Source organism: Balaenoptera borealis, assembly GCF_965194805.1.
Source record: "Balaenoptera borealis genome assembly, chromosome: X".
NCBI lineage: Eukaryota > Metazoa > Chordata > Mammalia > Artiodactyla > Balaenopteridae > Balaenoptera > Balaenoptera borealis.
The window spans coordinates 104,028,362-104,049,537 of NC_138881.1; the positions used below are offsets into that span (position 1 = coordinate 104,028,362).

At 43.0% G+C, this 21,176-nt stretch overlaps 1 protein-coding gene across 1 annotated transcript in view; it reads left to right on the forward strand.

The window, feature by feature from the left end:
* Positions 1-13,420: 13,420 nt before the first annotated feature.
* SH2D1A (SH2 domain containing 1A) overlaps positions 13,421-21,176 on the forward strand; it is a 29,432-nt gene continuing 21,676 nt past the window's right edge. Inside the window, exon 1 of the mRNA XM_082377623.1 lies at positions 13,421-21,148. Coding sequence (XP_082233749.1) covers positions 21,012-21,148 — 137 coding nt within the window. The 5' untranslated portion in view covers positions 13,421-21,011. The remainder of the gene's footprint in view (positions 21,149-21,176) is intronic.

Below are 21,176 nucleotides of genomic sequence, written 5' to 3' on the forward strand. Positions count from 1 at the left end.
TGGGTGCAAAGTACAAGAAAAGAAAGCCTATGTAATAAAAGGTGTAAATTTTCCTAAAGCAGTATAAAACTGTTCCTCAGTACTCAGCATATATAGCTTATATTTACTGTATATGCTTTTTCTCTATTCTATTTACCACCTCTGATTCCTGGGAGATTAAATCTGCACAAGCGTAGATACATACTAATATGATGAACTTTAAAATGTTATTTTCCTTCCTTTATCATCAATGATTATCATTTAAAGTTGTTATGAAGGCTTTGTGACAGAGGTTACACTAAAATTGAAAGTATATGAACTTACTGAAAATCATGTAAAAATTAGCTATGTTTTTAATGTGGTTTCTCAGATTGATTAATTTATGCAATTGAATTGTTCTATTCTCTTGTAAACATATATTCACACTTTGCAAACTTGCACACCTGCAAAGTAAAGTGTGGTGGTATTTGTGATGTTATCATTGTTTCATCAAGAATGATAACTCAGTCAGGTTACTTTTAAAATCTCACTTTACAGGCCATTATCTATCACTTTCCTGTTTCAATACAGTGGAAATTGATTCCATAAAGGTCTTAAAGGTCAAATGTATCTTAAATTTAATAATTTTAAAATACCTTGGCATTTATGAAGTGTTGTTGCATTAATTTAAAAATAGTTTGACGTTGTTATAAAGTTTAACATTGTATGAAAGCACTTCCCCACAAGATACATGCATCAGTTTGGCTACGGTGAATTTTTTTCTTTAGGGATGTGTATGTCTTTAACAAAATTACTTTTTTTGGGGGGGCGGTGGTCGCGTCACAGAGTCCTAACCACTGGACCACCAGGGAATTCCCAAAATTAATTTTTTAAAAAATTGAAACCATGACAAGGACATCCCCTTATAGGTTTCAGTTTGAATTTTAAATTTTTTATTTATTTATTTATTGTTGGCTGTGTTGGGTCTTTGTTTCTGTGCGAGGGCTTTCTCTAGTTGCGGCAAGTAGGGGCCACTCTTCATCGCGGTGTGCGGGCCTCTCACTATCGCGGCCTCTCTTGTTGCGGAGCACAGGCTCCAGACGCGCAGGCTCAGTAGTTGTGGCGCACGGACCTGGTTGCTCCGCGGCATGTGGGATCTTCCCAGACCAGGGCTCGAACCCGTGTCCCCTGCATTGGCAGGCAGATTCTCAACCACTGCACCACCTTTAAACAGGATTATAGAAGTCATGGAATCATCTGTTTCTCCCTCTTTCTTTCCCCCCATCTTCCATTATTCTGTTGTTCCTTCCCTTTGGCATTTATAAGCGCTATCATGTAAGTAGAACTGTGTTAGGTGCTAGCGATCCAGCAATGAAAGGATACAGTCTTTGCTCTGGAGCGACTAGGTCTAGTTGGTGAAAAAGAAGAATAAAAAACTAATTACAGTATGGCTTGTAGAGTGGTCTTCCTGGAGGAGGTGATAGCTGAGCTGGAAGGATGAATGAGAGATGACAAGGAGATGAAATTAATCTTACTTGGATTATTAATGGTTTGGGGCTATGATAGCTTTCTTTATACCAAAAATGACAGAGTAGGGAACCCCAGGGCTCCATCCCTCCATTAAAGCAACTAATGAGCTGGCAAAACCTGTCAGAATCAACTTTTACAGAACTCTGGAATCTAGTTGAAAACTTATAACAACCAGGGGAAAGCTTAACGAAGAAAGAAGCTGCTGCATTGCAGCAAGAGAGTTCTCTGGTGTTTTAAATTGTCTACCAAGCCTTCCCCACATACCAGATGGGAGGCAGCCATGAAGACAGCAGCCTGTACCCCTGGTGCAGGTTGCCGAGTACCTGAGGGCGCAATTACAGACCTTATGCTCAAAGAATTGTGGTTGTTTATTTCAATCTGTCTAGTGGCTCCTGGAAGGACTGGTAACACAAGGGCTTGCCTTTGTTTCACAGAGTTCAGAGCATTCCCAGGTCTGGGGTGGCTTCCCAAGTGGCATTTGCCAAAAGCACTTAAAGGCAAAAGTATTGGCCAGAGCAGCTTGGGGCAAGGGATAGCAGTCAGGACAAGCAAGAGACAGATCAAAAAGCCTGGTAAGAAAGAATTTGGGAAAGGAAATCTACACGGGAGTGAGAGTTTTTAAAAGCTCCTGCTTAAGTCAGGGAATTGAGAAGGCCATGCATATGCCCAAGACTGGACACATGTTCAGAAAAGGCCTAATCCTCAGAAAAGATCCTAAACTTTCACCTCTGGCTAATCTTCAGGCTCTGCACAAGCAGGAAGTAAAGGTGAGGGCAGTATTGTAAATGGCCTGGCTAAGCATTGAAGGCGTGTCCCAACACAGACAATCTTCAGAGAGTGGGGAGAGTTTTAAAAATTCTTTTAAAAAATATTATTGGGCTTTAGGTGTTTATAGATACTCTGTCAATACACTAGTTGACCACTAAACTAATGGAACACAGACTTCAGCGGCCACATATGATAAATGGAAATTTTACAAAAATAATTTAGAAAAGTAACTAAAATGACAATAACAAGTAGCAACGACAGACAAAACCAAAAAATTGAGTTAATTTTTGTATATGGGCTGAGGTAATAGTCTACCTTCATTCTTTTACCTGTGGATATCCAGTTATCTCCAAACCGTTTGTTGAAGAGACTATTCCTTTCCCATTGGCTGGTCTTGGTGCCCTTGTCAAAAATCAATTGACCAGAGATGACAGATTTATTTCTGGACTCTCAACTCTATCCCATTGATCTGCATGTCTATCTTTATGCCAGTATCACTCTGTATTGATACTCTAACCTTGTAAGTTTTGAAATCAGGAAGCATAAAAGCATGAGTCCTACAACTTTATTCTTTTTTTTTTTGGCCACACTGCACGGCATGCGAGATCTTAGTTCCCTGCGTCCGGGATCCAACCCGGGCTCCCTGCAGTGGAAGCGCAGATTCTTAAACACTAGGCTGCCAGGGAAGTCCCTGTTCTTCTTTTTAAAGATTGTTTTAGCTATTAGGGTCCCTTGAAATTCCATGTTAATTTTAGGATCAGCTTTTTCATTTTTGCAAGAAAAGAAAAAAGTCTGTTGGGGCACTGCATTGAATCTGTAGATCACTTTGACATCTTCCAATTCATGAACATGAGATGTCTTTCCATTTACTTAAGTTTCCTTCACATTCAGCAATGTTTTGTGGTTTTCAGTGTATAAGCCTTGTACCTCTTTGGTTAAATTTATTCCTAAGTATTTTATTCTTTTGATAGTATTGAAAGTGAAATTATTTTCTTAATTTTCTGGAAATGGAATCGCTCATTGCTAGCGTACAGAGATACCACTGATTTTGGCATGTTGATCCTGTACCCTGCCACTGTGCTGAATTTGTTTATTAGTTTTAGTAACTTTCTTGTGGATTCTTTGGGAATTTCTCTATATAGGATCATGTCCTTTATAAAGAGAAACAGTTTTACTTATTCCTTTCCGATCTGGATAGCTTTTCTTTTTCTTGCCTAATTTCTCTGGCTAGACGTTCTAGGACAATGTTGAATAGCAGTGGTACAACTGGCATTCTTATCTGTTCCTGATCTTAGCGGGGAAGCTTTGAGTCTTTCACCATGGAGTATAATGTTAGCTGTGGGGTTTTTTTTTTTTTTTTTTTAATTTATGGCTGTGTTGGGTCTTCATTTCTGTGCGAGGGCTTTCTCTAGTTGTGGCAAGTGGGGACCACTCTTCATTGCGGTGCGCAGGCCTCTCACTATCGTGGCCTCTCTTGTTGCGGAGCACAGGCTCCAGACGTGCAGGCTCAGTAATTGTGGCTCACGGGCCTAGTTGCTCTGCGGCATGTGGGATCTTCCCAGACCAGGGCTCGAACCCATGTCCCCTGCATTGGCAGGCAGATTCTCAACCACTGCGCCACCAGGGAAGCCCTAGCTGTGGGTTTTTCATAAATGCCCTTTATCAGGTTGAGGACATTCCTTTCTATTTTGTTTTTTGAGTTCTTTTTTTTTTCTCATGAAAGTGTGTTGCATTTTTTCAAAAGTTTTTTTGGTATCTATTAGATGATCATGTGGGTTTTTTCCTTCATTCTAGTTATACGGTGTTTTACACCAATATTTATTGAGCCATCCTTGTTTTCCTGAGATAAATCCCATTTAGTCATGTTTTATAACTCTTTTAATGTGCTGCTGGATTCCATTTGCTAGTATTTGGTTGAGAAGTTTTACATCTATATTTATAAAGGATATTGGTCTATAGTTTTCTATTCTTGTGATGTCTTTGTCTGGTTTTGGTAGCAACATAATACTAGTCTCATTAATGAGTTAGAAAGTGTTCCCTCCTCTTATATGTATAGAAGAGCCTGAGAAAGATTTCTGTTAATTCCTCTTTAAATATTTGGTAGAATTCACCAGGGAAGCTGTTTGGTTGTGGGCTTTTCTGTGTTGGCAGGTTTTTGGTTACTTACTCAATCTCTGTACTTCTTATAGGTCTGTTCAGATTTTCTATTTTTTCTTGAATCTGTTTTGGTAGTTTGTGTGTTTCTAGGAATATGTCCATTTCATCTAGGTATCTAATTCGTTGGCATATAATTGTTCATAGTATTTTCTTATAATCCTTTTTATTTCTGTAAGGTTGATGGTAAATGTCCCACATTCATTCCAGATTTTAGTAATTTGAATCTTTCTTTTTTTTCTTGAACAGTCTATTTGTTTGTCTATTTTGTTGATCCTTCTGAAGAACCATTTATTGTTTCATTTTTTTTTTCTATTGTTTTTTCTCTTCTCTATTTTGTTTATCTCCATTCTAATTTTTATTTCCTTTTTTCTGCTTGCTTTGGGTTTAGTTTTCTCTCCTTTTTCTAATTCCTTAAGGTGGGCTAGTTAGGTTATTAATTTGATATGTTTCTTTTTTCAAACATAGGCATTTGTAGCTATAAATTTCCCTCTGAGCACTGCTTTCACTGAGTCCCATTAGTTTGGGTATGTTGTGTTTTTGTTTTCATTAATCTCAACATATTTTCTAATTTCCCTTGTTATTTTTTTCTTTGACCCAATGGTTATTTAGTAGAGTTATTTAATTTTCACATATTTGTATATTTTGCAAATTTCCTTCTGTTATTAATTTCTGATTTCATTCCATTGTGGTCAGAGGACATACTTAGTATGATTTCAATCTTCATAAATTTATTGAAACTTGTTTTGTGGCCTAACAAAAGGTTTATCCTGGAGAATCTTTTATGTGCACTTAAGAAGAATATGTAGTGTGCTGTTTTTGGGTTGACTGTTCCACAGATGTTTGTTAAGTCTATTTGGTTTATAGTGTTTTTCAAGTCTTGTATTTCCTTCTTGATCTTCTATCAAGTCTTTCTATAAATTATTGAAAATGGAGTACTGAAGTCTCCAACTCTTACTGTAGAACTGCCTCTATCTCCCCTCAATTCTGTCTACTTTTGGCATGTATTGTGGGACTCCGTTGTTAGGTGCATATATAAGGTGCACATATATTTATAATTGACATACCTTCTTGATGGACTGACCCTTTAAATTTTTTATTTTATTTTATTGAAGTGTAGTTGATCTACACTATTGTGTTAGTTTCAGGTATACAGCAAAGTGATTCAGTTATATATATATACTTTTTTCAGATTCTTTTCCATTATAGGTTATTACAAGATATTGATTATAGTTCCCTGTGCTATACAGTAAATCCCTGTTTATTTTATATGTGATAGTGTGTATCTGTTAATCCCATACTCCTAATTTATCCCTCCCTCTCACTGTCTTTCCCCTTTGGTAACTAAAAGTTTGTTTCCTAAGTGGATTGACCCTTTTTTTAACATTATATAATATCCTCTTTTTTAATCCTAATTTTTGTCTTAAAGTATACTTTGATATTTGGAGAGCTGCTCTAGCTCTTAATTAATTACTGTTTGTACAGAATAGCCTTTTCTATCTTTTTACTTGCAACCAATTCAAGTCTTTGAATCCAAAATGAACCTCTTGTAGACAATATACATTTAGATCATGTTTTTAAAAAAGTATCCATTTTGCCAATCTCTGCCTGTTAATTGGAGTTTAATCTATTTGCATTTAATATAATTACTGATAAGGAAGGACTTCTGACATTTTGCTATTTATTTTCTAACATGTCTTATATCTCCTCCCATTCCTCCATTACTGCCTTGTTTTGTGTTTCATTGATTTCTTTTTTCTTTCTTTTTTTTTTTGTAGTTTACCTTTTTGATTTCCTTCTCATTTTCTTTTCTGTATATTTTTTAGTTATTTTCTTAGTGGTTGCTCTGGGGATTACAACTAACATGTTAACTTATAACAGTATATTTTGGATTAATACAAACAATTTCAATAGTATACAAAACCTTTGCTCCTGTATAGCTCTACCCCCTTTATGTTGTTACTGCCACAAATGACACCTTTATACATTGTGTGCCCATAAAGACAGATTTGTATTGTTTTATGCAGTCATGTTTTAAGTCCTATATTAAAAGAGGAGTCACAAAATACAGTAATACTGTCTTTTGTATTTACCTATGTAGTTACCTTTAGTGTGTGCTTTATTTCTTTGCGTGGATTCCAGTTACCATTTAGGGCTGCCTGCAGAACTCCTTTAGCACTTCCTGTATGGAAAACACAGATTATGAGAGAAGCATTTAGTTTAAGATAAGAGAGACACCTTCTGAGAACAGAGTTGATCAGGTAAATATGAGAGTGAAATTATAGGGAGAGTTCAGGAAAAATTCATGGCTCAGTCCCCGGATTTTCTTGATGACAGGGATTCTAAGTTCACCTGTTCAGGATGCTGAGGGAAGTGTGCCGACAGTGGGACTGACTGTATTAAAGGTCTGAAGTGTATCTAAGAACTAAAATGAAGCTGAGACGAAAGTAGAACTGCACCCACCTATGCAGCTCCACCCAGTTAGGAATTCATTCCACCATGCTGGGTATTGTCCTTCTGAAATTCTTAGAAACAGTAAAGCCTTCTAGAGGTTCACTGCGGCACCCAGTGCAGCTTCCGGCCTCTGCCACGTCTGGGTTCACTGCGGCACCCGGTGCAGCTTCCAGCCTCTGCCACGTCTGGGTTCACTGCGGCACCTGGTGCAGCTTCCGGCCAGCTCACCCGGTAGGGGGGGCTCTGGCAGCGAGATTGCTCCCAGCAGGCCTTGCTCACCCGGTAGGAGGGGCTCTGGCAGCGAGGTTGCTCCCAGCAGGCCTTGCTCACCCGGTAGGAGGGGCTCTGGCAGCGAGGTTGCTCCCAGCAGGCCTTGCTCACCCAGTAGGAGGGGCTCTGGCAGCGAGGTTGCTCCCAGCAGGCCTTGCTCACCCGGTAGGAGGGGCTCTGGCAGCGCGGTTGCTCCCAGCAGGCTTTGTGGGGCCAGTCAGAGCTCGCCTGTGAGGTGTGACGCCTGCGTCTGCCATTTTGGGGTTGGCGCTGTGAGGGGTTCTGCTTTACTTTCTGTGAGGAAAGCCGGACCGTGACAGAGGAAAGAGGCCGAGGAGGAGGCCAGGACTGGGCTAGAACTGAAGGAGGACTGAGCCGGGACGTGAGGGGCTTTACCGGCGGCGGCGGCGGCGGCGGCGGCGGCGGCGGTGGGCGGCAACTCCCGTGAGGCGGTTGGTTGACTAGGCCGCAGCGGCCCTGGCCATGGACCTTGGGGACCGTGCCAGCGGGTTCCGCCACAGCGAGGGGATCAGACTCATGAACAGTGTCATGTACAGGGGCGGCCCCGATTTCTACGTGGCCTCCTCGCGGCTCTGGAAAGAGGCAGAGGATCTGCTGCGCGGCGGCGTCGCTGACCCGCTGGTGCTGCGCAACACCAAGAGGGCCTGTGCCTGGAGCGCGCTGGCCTTGAGCATGTGTGGGGGCTCGAGGCAGGAGGAGCAGCAGGCGCGCTTGGGTCGGTGGCTCCAGGAGAAGGTAGAGGAACGCGAGGCGGCTTCCTGGGCCCTCTCCGCCGAGCTGAGGCGCCTGTGGCAGGAGCGCAACGGGGCGGCAGTGCAGCTACGATGCACGCAGGCCGCCTTGCAGCAGGCATTGGGCGAGCGAGATATGTTGCGTGGGCAACTGCTCCAGCTCGAGAGATCGGTCCGTGTAGCCCCATGGGCCCATGAAATGGTGCCTTGGCCTCTACCTGAGCAGCTTGGGGCCACAGCATGGGCCGTGGGTGCAGGGGAGCAGGGCACGATGGCAGCTATGGGGGCACAGGGCATGCCTCAGTCAGAGGGCCAGATGGCAGCCCCAGCAGCTGTGGTTTATGTACCGGGATCCCAGAGCCCCTGGGCCCAGGTCATGCAGCCCCCTGTGCCAGTGCCGGTGCCACAGCCATTCCCATTCCATGTGCCGTTCCCAGTGGGATTCCCGGACGCGACCTCCTTACCATCCTCGGCAGTTACGGAAGGAGCGGCAGCCGCGGCAGCGATAACAATAGCAGCAGTCACACCCGAGAGCTCTGCTCCGGGAACCTCCCCGCCTGGCCTGTGGGCTGCAGTGGGGGCCCAGGAAGAGACGGCCCTAGTGTATGCCCAGAATTGCTGTGGCCGGGAGAAGTATCCTGAGAACCTCCAGGGCGAGTATTCCCTGGAGGACAGCGGAAGCCACAGGCAAGAGGAAGATCCTGTGGGTCCCCAGGGGATGCCCTCCCTGGGGGACAGCAGAAGCTGCAGCCAGGAAGCAGATCCTGCGAGGCCCCAGGAGACAGCCCCCCTGGGAGACAGCAGGAGCCACAGCCAGGACGAACGTCCAGTGCTGCGCCAGGAAGAGCACCCCCTGGGGAAGGGCAAGAGCCACAACCAAGAAGGTGGGCCAGAGAATTCCCAGGGGACGTCTCCCCCGGGAGGCAGCACAAGCCGTGATGTGAGAAAAAGCCCAAAGAAACAGCAGCCTCAGAAAAAGAAGGCCAAGCGGCCAAAAGGGAAAAAGGCTTCAGATTCCCAGCATCGGGGGAAGCCTGACTCATGCTCCAGTCCTAAGAATTGGGACTGCCCGTGGTGTAAAGGGAGTAATTTTCCATGGCGCAAGGCGTGCTATAAATGCAAGAAAGTCTGCATGGCTGTTGAGAGTGAGGGCCCGGACCCAGGACAAACCCACTAATTTCAGGAAGGTAAGTAAGAATGGAAACACTCCAAAGAAAAACTAGTTTCCTAACAACCCCCCCCTCTTTTGATCCAAAAGTAATTCATTTACTTCACAGAAAATTTGAAAACCAAAATCATGATATCGAAAATTAAATAAAATAATTCATTATCCCATTACCCAAATTAAGCAAATTTTATCATCTGAGTACACACACAAATATATATACACACACACACACATTTATATTCTTATTTTGTACATTTATTTTAACAAAGATAGACTACTTTGAGTATCACACTTTTAAAATAAGGGATTTCTCCTAATTTCTTTTAAGTTTGCAGGGGCTGGATTCTGGATGGCTGATGCTGATTCGCTGACACCCTGGAGGTGCTGAAGTCATGAAGAATTTATTTTCTTTTTCACTCATGTCTGTTTCATTAACCTTCTTTTCCTGAAAATACCATGTCTTTGCCTGGGAACAGCCATGTGTTTTTTAGAGTTATAAGCTGTATTGAATTTTAGGAGCACTGCTTTTCCTTGAAAATGCTATTGTTCCTTTGTAACCTACTGCGGTGTTCATGTTTTCTTCTTGTTTTTAAGTTTTATAGGTGAGGGCCTATTTTTGTGTCTCTGAGCCCCACGGAATTTGCTTGTTGCTGAAGAATCTGAACCTATCCCGTTAGAAGATCTCCCAAGAGTCTAAAGAAGTAACTCTTTGTTTCTGACTGACCCACACCGCAGTGAGACCCCCATCCCCCCACCACTGGCTGAAGCCAAGAAGAGTGAGAAGTCGGGGAAGAAGAGATGCTTTGGCACTTATTAGGGGGAAAAGGGGGGCAAAATAATTTTGTTAGGCTTTAATTTCTCTGTTGGGACATGGAATTAATTCAGAAGTTAATTCAGCAGTGTTAAATACTATAGATGATAGCAAATTGTTGGATTTCATTTAAGTAATTAAATAGTTATTGATTGCCTAGTATGTGATAGGAGCTAGAATTATATGGTATTATCTAGTGCACACATAACTCTTTTTGGTAAGTTTGGTTAGATGACAGGAGAGAGCATAATTTGAGATACATTACAGATCAGAGGTGACTTATTTGTCTTGCATGTATGGTACCCTTCAGGTAAACCTAATTGATATAACATCCAGATATTTCTGCAGTTCTGGGAGCAACCTCAAAGAGACTTTCGTGAAGGGACTTGATTGCCGAACTGCTCACCTCACTGGTCCCAGGTGAGACAAATGAGTAGTGGCAAAGAGTGGAAAAGTGGCCTAATAAAATTGCAGGCAGGACTTTTCTGATACTCTCCTGATTTCCTCCCTTGCGAGGGACAGCTAGTTTCCTGGTTGTCTGAAAGACCACTGGGCGACTGTCTTAAAGAAGGACAGTGCTTGGGGGAGTGTCTGAGCCCTCAGCTTCAGGCAGCCACCATCGCAAGCCCCTTTCCGGTCAGTGGATGAAGAACAAAATGGATTCCAAGGACAGACATCGTGCTGTGGATGGCGCTTCTCGTGGGAGGACTAATTGGATTAAAAGTAGAACTGGACTGGGACAGGCACTCTTGAGAATGCTCCTGGGCCCTTCTCTTCCACTTGGTGTGTTCTCTGCCAGCTTCTCAGAGGCAAGTGGAGCCCAGGGGCTGAGAAGTCAGATCAGCCTCCAGGCTGAACAAAAGGTGTCCTCGAGTTCCCCCAGGAGATTCCAGCTCACCAAGCTCAACCTTTGTCAGAGGTTTCCTGATGCTAACTAGTAATAAAGTGTGCACTTACTTGCTGTGTCTTCTGTGTAGCGTGTACCTCGGGGCAGGTTTGCTCAGAAGTGGCGGTTTAAATCTGGCTCTTCCCTCCATCCCACTGAGGTGACGGAAAATCCAATCTCATTCACTACTGAACGGCCCCTCCTCTTCCTGTGAGTTACTCAGAATGGGAGGGCAGAGGGTATTCTACAGGGTCTTCAGTCCATTGTGATTGTCGCCTCTCCCCTCACTGTCCAAGTCCCCACGGTTCCTTGAAGGTGGGCATCTCTGCTACTCCTGGGCCCGTGGGGCACGAGAGGTGAGGTGAGGAGGGGGCTTCTGCCTAGGCTGGGAGCCCTAATGCCTGGTGTCCAGCCTCCCTGCATGCACCGAAAAGCCATTTCCCTGAGGCCCTGTATCCCAGAGGTCCCTTGAGCAGAAATTTCCCTCCCGCATTTCTGCCCTGCAAGGCACTGCCCCCTCCCTCCTGTGCATAATCCCATCAAGGTGCTCAGGACTCCGGAGAACAGCCAGGCTCAGACAGTCAGCTAACAAGACAAATGTTCCCTGAGGCAAAGGGGGGTAGAGTCTGGCTACCTGCTTGGTGTAGAGACAGGGAAGGGGCAGAGAACAGACGTGAACCTGACCCACCAGCATTCTCTCTTCCCTCGGAGTCCGGATTACCAGGAGGCCTAGGTAGCTCGGGAGGGCGCTGGGGAGGAAGGGGACCAGCAGGGACATCAACCCAAAGCTAGGCTTTCTGGGTTGGAGAATGGCTTTGTGATACACTTGTGTATGCTGATAGCTCTGTAGAATTCTGGGAAGATGAGACTTGGGAATTTTCCAGCATAATCCATTTTGGTGTACCAGCAGATCATTTTAGATCTCACTACATTTGCTTTAATTTATGGTTTCAAATGGACTCTGCTGTTCATTGGCATGCCTTTAGGTCTACATGAAAGCACTCACCCTGTGCATAGCTTTTATATAGTTTAATATGATTACAGTCTTTCAGGGCTGACTTTTTCCAAAGCAACCTGAATAACTGAGGCTGTCAAATCACTACTTTCTTCTGGAATGGGTACACACAAGAAAAGGCAAGAGGTTTCTGAGGCAAGAACCTGGGCTTTGGAATCAGAGAGACCTGAGTTCAGATACTTGCTCTGCTATTCACTAGCTGTGTGAACTTAAACAAGTTATTGAACTTCTCTGAGCCCCAGTGAGTGGTTGTTCCCTTTCCCTGCCCTCAGGGTTCTGCTCTGGATGCTGTGGTAATGAGTATAAGGGATTATTAATGGTCGTAAGATCATTAATACCATTGAGTGCTTACTATGTGCTAGGCACTCTAAGCACATTACCCTTTTGGTGACTGTAAGGTATATTAGGTACCTGTATTAATAGTTCTTCAAAGTGAATATTATTACCCCCATTTTATAGATGTGGTAACTCAGTACCCAAATTTGGGAACTGGTGAAGCCTGGCTTCAAAATAAAATTTTACTGATTCTAATGTCTGTGCTCTTTCCATTATATCACACTGCCTTAACCTTTTACCCTTACTAAGTAGTATATTTGTATGTTAACATGGATTATCAATGCCTAAGCCCAATGAAATGACTATAATGGAGAGACTTTGAGGCATAGTGGCAGTCTGGTGGTCAGGAGCTGCTCTTTTAGAATCTCTCAGGCTTTGGGATAAGTGATCATCTAGGCTGCCAGTAAGTAGGACCACTTATTATCTCAGGACTGCAAAGAATAAAAAGGGGGGGGGGGATGGTAATTTAGGCAGTGGGAGTGGCTTGTATCTGATTCAGCAGAGTGGCCTTATGAAAAGGTCTTTGAGCCAGGTTCAATTCTATTAAGATAGAGCCCATCTTGATTGCTTATCTAAAGTCTGTCTGAATTACTCAGTTTTTAAGTGGGTAAGGTGCCACCTGTAACAGTCCAGTAGATATGCATATGTACTTTTCAGTGAGAAAGTAGGGGGAAAGGAGACTTCAAAAGCTCCAGACTCATGTTGCAAATGGTAATGGAATTGATGTTTTTAAAATCATGGTACTTTACAGATCAAGCAAACAGCATCCATGGAAAGAAGACTTCCTATGCACTGGGCAGCGTGTTAGACTCTGTGAAGGTGATCATTATTGCCCTCAGCGATCTCCTGTTCTGTTAGAAGAAATAAGACAAATATACACCAGACACCAGTTATCAGTCTTTTCTTCAATTTTTCCAACATATTTTCTGGCCTGTAGATGTTGGTTTTCGAAGGAATCTGTGCATCAAAGAGCATTATTTAATAAATGATTATTTTCTCAGTTAAAATTAAGAAAGCTGGGAATTCCCTGGTGGCACAGTGGTTAAGAATCTGCCTGCCAATGCAGGGGACACGGGTTCTAGCCCTGGTCCGGGAAGATCCCACATGCCGTGGAGCAACTAAGCCCGTGTGCCACAACTACTGAGCCTGTGTGCCACAACGACTGAAGCCCGTGCGCCTAGAGCCCATGCTCCACAACAAGAGAAGCCACTGCAATGAGAAGCCCGTGTAGCGCAACGAAGAGTAGCCCCCGCTCGCCGCAACTAGAGAAAGCCTACATGAAGCAACGAAGACCCAACGCAGCTAAAAATAAATAAATTTTAAAAAAAAATTAAGAAAGCCTGTATAAAGTTTCCTCACACAGGTTGATATAATTCCAACTAAGAGCAGTCACTTGCCATTTAAGTTTAGGATTTTTGTGAGGATTCAATGAATATTATTATTATTATTACATGCAGCCTAATCGCAGGCAAATGGACCATTTTACTAGGCTGTTTGTAATACTGACAATACCTCAGAATCCTCCATCATTACTGCCTTCTTAAACTTCTATGAACTTTGGGAACACAAGTTAGGAACAAGTTGTATAGAAAGCTAGTAGTTTTAATACATGTTAAATACCAGTAAGTGCTAAAGGATTTTAGAGCAGTCCAAGTTCAGTATGGACCATTTTAGTTTGCAAAGCTTCCATGATAGCCAGATGGTTTCAGATTGTGCCCTCATTTGACGAAACAGTTGCTAGAAAAGTTGAGTTTGTTTTACTTCAAAATAATATGCAATATTACAGTTTCACTTGTGACATTCTGCAGCTTTTTGTTTTTATGTTTATATCTACTATTTTATGTTTTATTCTTCATTCTGCCCTACATTACAAAAATAATTGCACACAAGGCAGAAAGTTGTGATTACTTTTCTGGTAGGCAGCAATAAACCATACTCCAGTGTTTATAAAATGATGACAAAGAGCCCTCTGAGGGTTTTGTCTGTAAGTAAAAGTTTTAGGATATTTAATCTCATTTATTTTTTTGTTTGATATATATTTACTTTGATCATTTCAGTGAGCCATATTGGTTCCAGGAAAGAAAAGACTGAGCAAATATTGAAAATTTCATACTTTTACCACTACAATGCCTGATATTGTCTAGACAGTTTTGAAACTTCAGAACATATATGACCTGCTTTGTAAAAGACTCATACTATTGAACTCCCTGCTGATCAATGTTTCTAACATTTTTTCATGACATATTTATTATTGAGAAGGAAAAGAAAAATAATGCCAATGTTGCATCTGTAACTACAAAATTCATTCAGAAATCCACCATTAGCTATTTTGCTTGCTGGGATATAATTTTTTTTTTAAGATTTATTTATTTTATTTATTTTTGGCTGCGTCGGGTCTTATTAGTTGCAGCACACAGGATCTTCGTTGAGTCATGTGGGATCTTTCGTTGTGGCACACCGGGTCTTCATTGTAGTGCGTGGACTTCTCTGTAGTTGTGGTGTGCGGGTTTTCTCTTCTCTAGTTGTGGCACGCGGGCTCCAGAGCGCGTGGGCTCTGTAGTTTGCGGCACGTGGGCTCTAGTTGAGGCAAGCAAAGCTCAGTAGTTGTGGCGCACGGGCTTAGTTGCCCCACGATATGTGGGATCTTAGTTCCCTGACCAGGGATCGAACCTGCGTCCTCTTTATAGGAAGGCGGATTCTTTACCACTGGACCACCAGGGAAGTCCCTGGGATATAATATTTCATTTGTATTTACAAAGCTGCTTAGGGAAACATTTATAAAGTCCATTTCATTCCATTACTTTGCCAAATTTTGGCGTTTGTGGTGTATAGATCAAAGTGGTCATCCATGTTTCAAAGCATCAGAGATTTCCTAAAAAATGTTCAGGCAAAAAAAAAATGTATGGATAAAATAGTCTCTTGGACTTTAATCTTTTAGTTTAAGCATCAGTGGTAGAACTTTATTTTTGAGCTTCCAAGAAAGAGAATAGATTTTTACAAGGAAAGCTGGAGGCTCCCTTACAAAGAGGTCATATTTTCTTGTCCTAATATCATACCTTGAGTGCCCCCAGCCAGGATGAAGGGAGGTAGAAAGAAGATTCAGACACGATCCAAAGGCAATGGGTTTGATGAGACCAAAAGGGCTACATGATGATTTATTTGTCTGTCAGGTGCTGAGATGTGGGATATGAACTGTTGTTTCTATAAACCCAAATGAGGCAGACCACAGGATTGTCGTTGATAAACAATGAATGTGAAAGAAGTCAATGTCAGAAATGATATACTCCTTGAGACAAATTTGCAAAGGGTTCTCTACGAAGGGAAAGAGGAAGGGGAAAGCAAGGGAGCTAAGTAGGTGCAGATTCTGTGTTAGGATCTGGGTATGTAAAGAGGAATACGACATCATCCCTGTCTTTTAGGAGTTCACAGACTAGTAGGAAAAAGAAATTTTGAGTGTCTCTTAGTTTCCAGGCACATCACATATGTCATTTCATTTTATCTTCACAGGGAAAGATAAGTAAAAACTGGCTAGGAGTGGCCTTCATTTGGTGTAGAAAAAGAATTGGGCAATAAGACTTTACCAGTATATCCAGGTCTGCCCAGGATAGAAGATGTCCAGACCACTTAAAAATCAAACAGACAAACTACTCAGGGATCTATTACTTTGCATGGATAAGCTGATGATCCAGATCCCAGATCTTAAAGCCTGGATGAATAGACCTTGACTCTGGAAGAGCCTTCCAAGGTATACTGACCAATGAGGCCCAGGATAGAACAGTGTATCTGATCTCATAAGGCATATATAGATAGACATAGACATGCTACAAGTCAGAGCATGGGAACATTTGACACTTGAGAAGTGTGAGAAGAATATTCTAGAAGTCAAAATTACAGTTACTAGATAGGAAACTGAAGCCTGACCAATCCGGTGCAGTGACCTCAGAATTAATATTGGGAGACAGAAGAGGATATGGTGAGATGCACAGGCTCTGAAGTCAGCAGCCTGTGTTCAAATCCCAGGCCTCACACCGACCAGTTGTGAAACCTTGAGCAGGCTACCCAGGCTCTCTGAGTTTTGGCTTCCCCATTGGTAAAATGGGGATAATAATAGTATTTGCTTCATAAGGTTGTTGATATAAATAAATGAGATAATATATGCAAAGTGCTTAGCAGGAAAGCCTGGAATGTAGTATTCAGTTAACATATATTAGCTATTATTCCAAGAATAAAACCTCAGAAGCAGGCAGAGTTTCAGCTAGAATTAGGGAGTACCTTCTGAGTCATGAAGGAGGTAGATTTAGGACGAGTGAAAGGAACTGCACATAACAGACAAAGATAAAGATATTGCTGTCTCGAGCAGGTTGTGCAGGTTTAGAATGTAAGTTGAGTTAAATGTCCCATTACTGTGCCTCTAGAGCCCCATCCTTCCCTCTGTCACAGCTCTTATTGAGTTAATTGTAATTGTTTGTTTGCTTGTCTGTCTTCACTAGACTATGAGCTACTTGAGATCAGGTATATGCTTTTCTTCTCTCTGACCTAAGTACCTACCACAGTGTCCATCATACAGTAGATGCTCATAAATGTTGGTTGAAAGAATAAACATATTTTTAGAAGGCTTAAATAAACACAACACTGTTTCTGAATCTTCACTTACAAAAGGGCATTAGGAAAATTAGCCTCATAGGTAAACCAACATATTATCAAAAGGAGGTGCTCTTTTTTTTAAAAGATGTTGTAATTGTTCTCTTTTCTCATTTTTGTAAAGGAAGTCAATTTTAGTAAGAGAGAATGTGTAAACTCACCACAGGTGACAATATCATAACACTGTCACAGGAGAATTCACACCTATAGATGAGCTAGTTGAAGAACAAAGTTAGTTTTGAAAGGTTAGAGTAAAAGATTTTGAAATGTCAGATCCACTCTATAAAACTAACCACCCTTGCCATCATCCTTCTAATCTATCTGGGTTTGAGGATAGCCTAGGGCATCTGAAATGAAGACAATTAGCACCTCAGACAAGGCATCCACAAACAAAATGCTGTCACCTCTCAGAGACCTCAGGAGGTGACAAGTTTAGATAAGACGATACTTTTGACCTTGGCTGACAGTTTGTCAATGCTTTTATATTTGACTTAAATGGTATTTATATTCTAAAAGGTTGTAGTTTGCTTTAAGCTGTGAAGCTGTCTTCCTCTACCTCATGGTTTTTATTTCTTAGGTTATTTAAAAACAACAAGAACAAAAATCTTTCGTCTGTTGGGTAAGACCTGAGGAAACAGCTGTTGCTTCTTGCACACAAATGAGTTCAGTCCATTCCCCCCTCTGGTTCTCTCTAAAGTATGCTTGGCTTTAGTTTAAAGCACAGAATGTTAAAGTTGGAAGTAGCCTTAGGGGTCATCTGGTTCAACTCCATTTGACAGATGGAGAAAATGAGGCTCAGAGAGAGGAAGTGATTTAGTGGCAAAATATGGAGTATAATCAGACTCTCATAATTGCTGGACCAGTGCTTCCAATTCATCTTGCTATTTCAAAAGTGGGCCAGAGGCACGTAGAACCAAATTTGTGTGTGTGCATGTGTGTATTTTTTCCTCTTATTTTCTTGAGAGCACTAATCTCACTACATCACTCAACAAATACATTTAGCATCTAATATGTTCCAGACACTGAGGATACAATGGTGACCAAGGTACACAAAATCTTGCCATCATGGACCCTATGTTCTAGTGGGGGAGACAGACAATAAACATTCAGATAATTCTGCTTCTAAGGGAACTATATTTGTATTACGGGGCCCATTCTTCCTAAGTCTTTCTCTATTGGTGCCTCTGCTATCTCTATTGCTCCCCCCTTGTATTTTTTGCCCTTTCCTCTCTTGTGGGTATGGTGAGAGAGAAGAAAGCCATTACTATTCTTCTTTCTCTATACTTCAAGCTCAGTGTGAGGTTTTGAATTTGCTAAAGTCAGGTTTAGTACTGGTGTAGCACTAGGGTGAAGACAGTATTTTTCATCAACACTGCAGTAGTGGGCTGGCTCAGCTGTCAGCTTGCTTGTGAGATGACAGCGAGGGACTGGATGTGAGAGTTGTACTATTACCTTATAATTTATCTGTTCCTTTTTTATACAGTTTTAGTTGTGCTGAACCCCATCGTACCTGGCTGCTTTGACAGGCGTGCTATTTTAGCAACACAGGACAAAACAGAGAACGAAAAGAAGAATGCATGGTACACTTTTGCTGTCAGTTTGAGGTTGTTCTGTTCCTAAATTTGTGGATGATTTGTTCAGGGTTGTTCAGAGACAAAAAAGCTTAGGTTTTGTTTTTGCCTGTGTGACACTGAATGTTCTCACAGTTCACCTCATAGGTGGGCTGTTGTCCATAGGGAGTGAATGAGGGGATCCCCTTCCCTATCTTCTCCTTTTGGGTTTGAAATTCCACCACTCTGGGCTAATCATTTGCCCACTAATCTCTGGGCTAATCATTTGCCCACTCAAAACAAAGAGAGGGGGCTTCCCTGGTGGCTCAGTGGTTGAGAATCTGCCTGCCAATGCAGGGGACACGGGTTCGAGCCCTGATCTGGGAAGATCCCACATGCCGCGGAGCAGCTGGGCCCGTGAGCCACAGTTGCTGAGCCTGCGCGTCTGGAGCCTGTGCTCCGCAACAAGAGAGGCCACGATAGTGAGAGGCCCGCGCACCGCGATGAAGAGTGGCCCCCGCTTGCCGCAACTAGAGAAAGCCCTCGCACAGAAACGGAGACCCAACACAGCCAAAAATAAATAAATAAATAAATAAATAAAAAACAAAAAAAAAACATAAAGAGTTCAGGGTGGACTAACTTCTCAAGTCCTTAACATTGGTGTATGCATTCACTTATCAGATCAATTTCTTCCTTGACCCAAAGCATGAAAAAGGGTGAGAGGTGGAGTTGGCCATAAGCAAGTGAGGTAGGAAGATAATGAGACAATCTTGGCTCAATTCCCCAGAGCCATCCCCCAACATCATCTTGAATGCTGTTTTATTTTTTTATTCTTGGTGTTGCAAATGAATGTAGGAGGCTTATGTTTACAGTTTATCTACCAAGGTTGATAGATTCTAAGGCCAAGTATGCACCAATCAAGGAGAGTAACTACGAGCTGCCACTGAAATCGTAGAGGATTGTTCTCAACCATAGCGGATGGACAGCAAATATCTGGCTTTTGGCGTAAGGCAGCTCTGCACACCTGATCCATCAGTAGGACTAGTGAAGATTTAAAAATTGTTCTCCCTATTGGGCTCCCAGCTGTACCAGGTTCTCAAGGAACTAGGTGCTGATGTTGTTGAAGAGATACAACAGACAACATAACTTCGGCTACTTAAATTCCAATTTAAAAAATTATTTTACATACTCAAAAGGAAAAATGTAGAAGACCATTCAGCTTCAAGCATTAAACAAAGTCTTGTTCTAGTGAAGAAGGAGGAAGTTTGGGGGAAATATTAACAGCACATCTTGAAATAGAAGAGAGAAGGAAATAAAGGTTGAAAGGTTCTAAAAAATTTATGATAGTTTAGCATCAACTGAACAAAAACCATATTCTCTATTAACAACAGATGATAAAAGTTACAACACAATTCTCAACACTCGCTGTGTGATTTAAAACAAGTTCAATGCCCCAAATGCTAAAAGGTGGGCCCTATACATCAAAGGGCACATACAAGTCCACATAAAGACAAAGCACCAATTAAATGGTTTATTCTCTCATCTAAGGCCCATCAAATAGATAAATCTGGAATATTTTTGGATGCAGACTGATTTTTGTACCTCAACCAGCACTTTGGGATCTTGGACAGGAAGTTTGGGAAACTTTGATTTGTTCAGGATTAAGATTCCTGGAGATGACTAGGAGGAGTCAAAGAGGAGCGGAGGGCTTCCCTGGTGGCGCAGTGGTTGGGAATCTGCCTGCTAATGCAGGGGACGCGGGTTCGAGCCCTGGTCTGGGAGGATCCCACATGCCGCGGAGCGACTGGGCCCGTGAGCCACAACTACTGAGCCTGCGCGTCTGGAGCCTGTGCTCCGCAGCAAGAGAGGCCGCGATAGTGAGAGACCCTTGCACCGCGATGAAGAGTGGCCCCCGCTTGCCACAACTGGAGAAAGCCCTCACACAGAAACTAAGACCCAACACAGCCAAAAAAATAAATAAATAAATAATAATTAAAAAAAAAAGATATTAAAAAGAGGAGGGGGAGGGCAGGGCCAGAGGAGGCACTTGTCCCAAGTCCGCTGTTCACTTACTACTTCCGATTCTGTAGCAGCCTCCTGGTTGTGCTCAGTGGTGCATGTTCACCGACAGTACTGAGAGCGTCTGTGTTTTGGTCTCAGAACTTTGGGGCCTTTCATTCTCTGTCAGTATGTTTCTGCCCCACGTGAAGGTCATGTACAACTTGCCTCTGTCATCAACCCCTCTGGGGACTGATTAGTTAAGCTAATTAAGTTAAGTCAGTTAAGCTAAGTCATGGTGGCCCCCCGGGAAAACTGCAAGGACAGGAGCATTACCAAGCATTCCTGTCTGCGTGCGTTGGGAGTACAGGCCAAATCTTGCAAAGACCTTCTTCCAGTGGTCCTCCCCTCTCTGTCCACCTGTCCGTCCAAACCCTGTGTTGCGTGGGTGGGCCTGGGAGGGGGATCGAACCCTATGGCAATAACCAAGCTGCTAAACTGCTGAGCTGGTTTTAATTGAACCGTGAGAGGGAGGTTTTCAGGCAGGTAGACAACATCCTGTTGTTCGGGCTCTCCTCTCTCTTTTTTGCACATCTGGCTGAAGTGGGAGGCGGGTGGCTGACTCGTGTCGGTTGCGGCGGCAGCAGCAGCAGCAGCAGCAGCGGCGGCATCTGCCCGCTACCGTCCCGCGCCTCGGTCCTCCCAAGAGTTCCCCAGGCCATGGATGCGGTGGCTGTGTATCACGGCAAAATCAGCCGGGAGACGGGGGAGAAGCTCCTGCTCGCCACGGGTCTGGACGGCAGCTATTTGCTGAGGGACAGCGAGAGCGTCCCGGGCGTGTACTGCCTGTGTGTTCTGTGAGTACGTGGTGGGAGCCTCCACTGC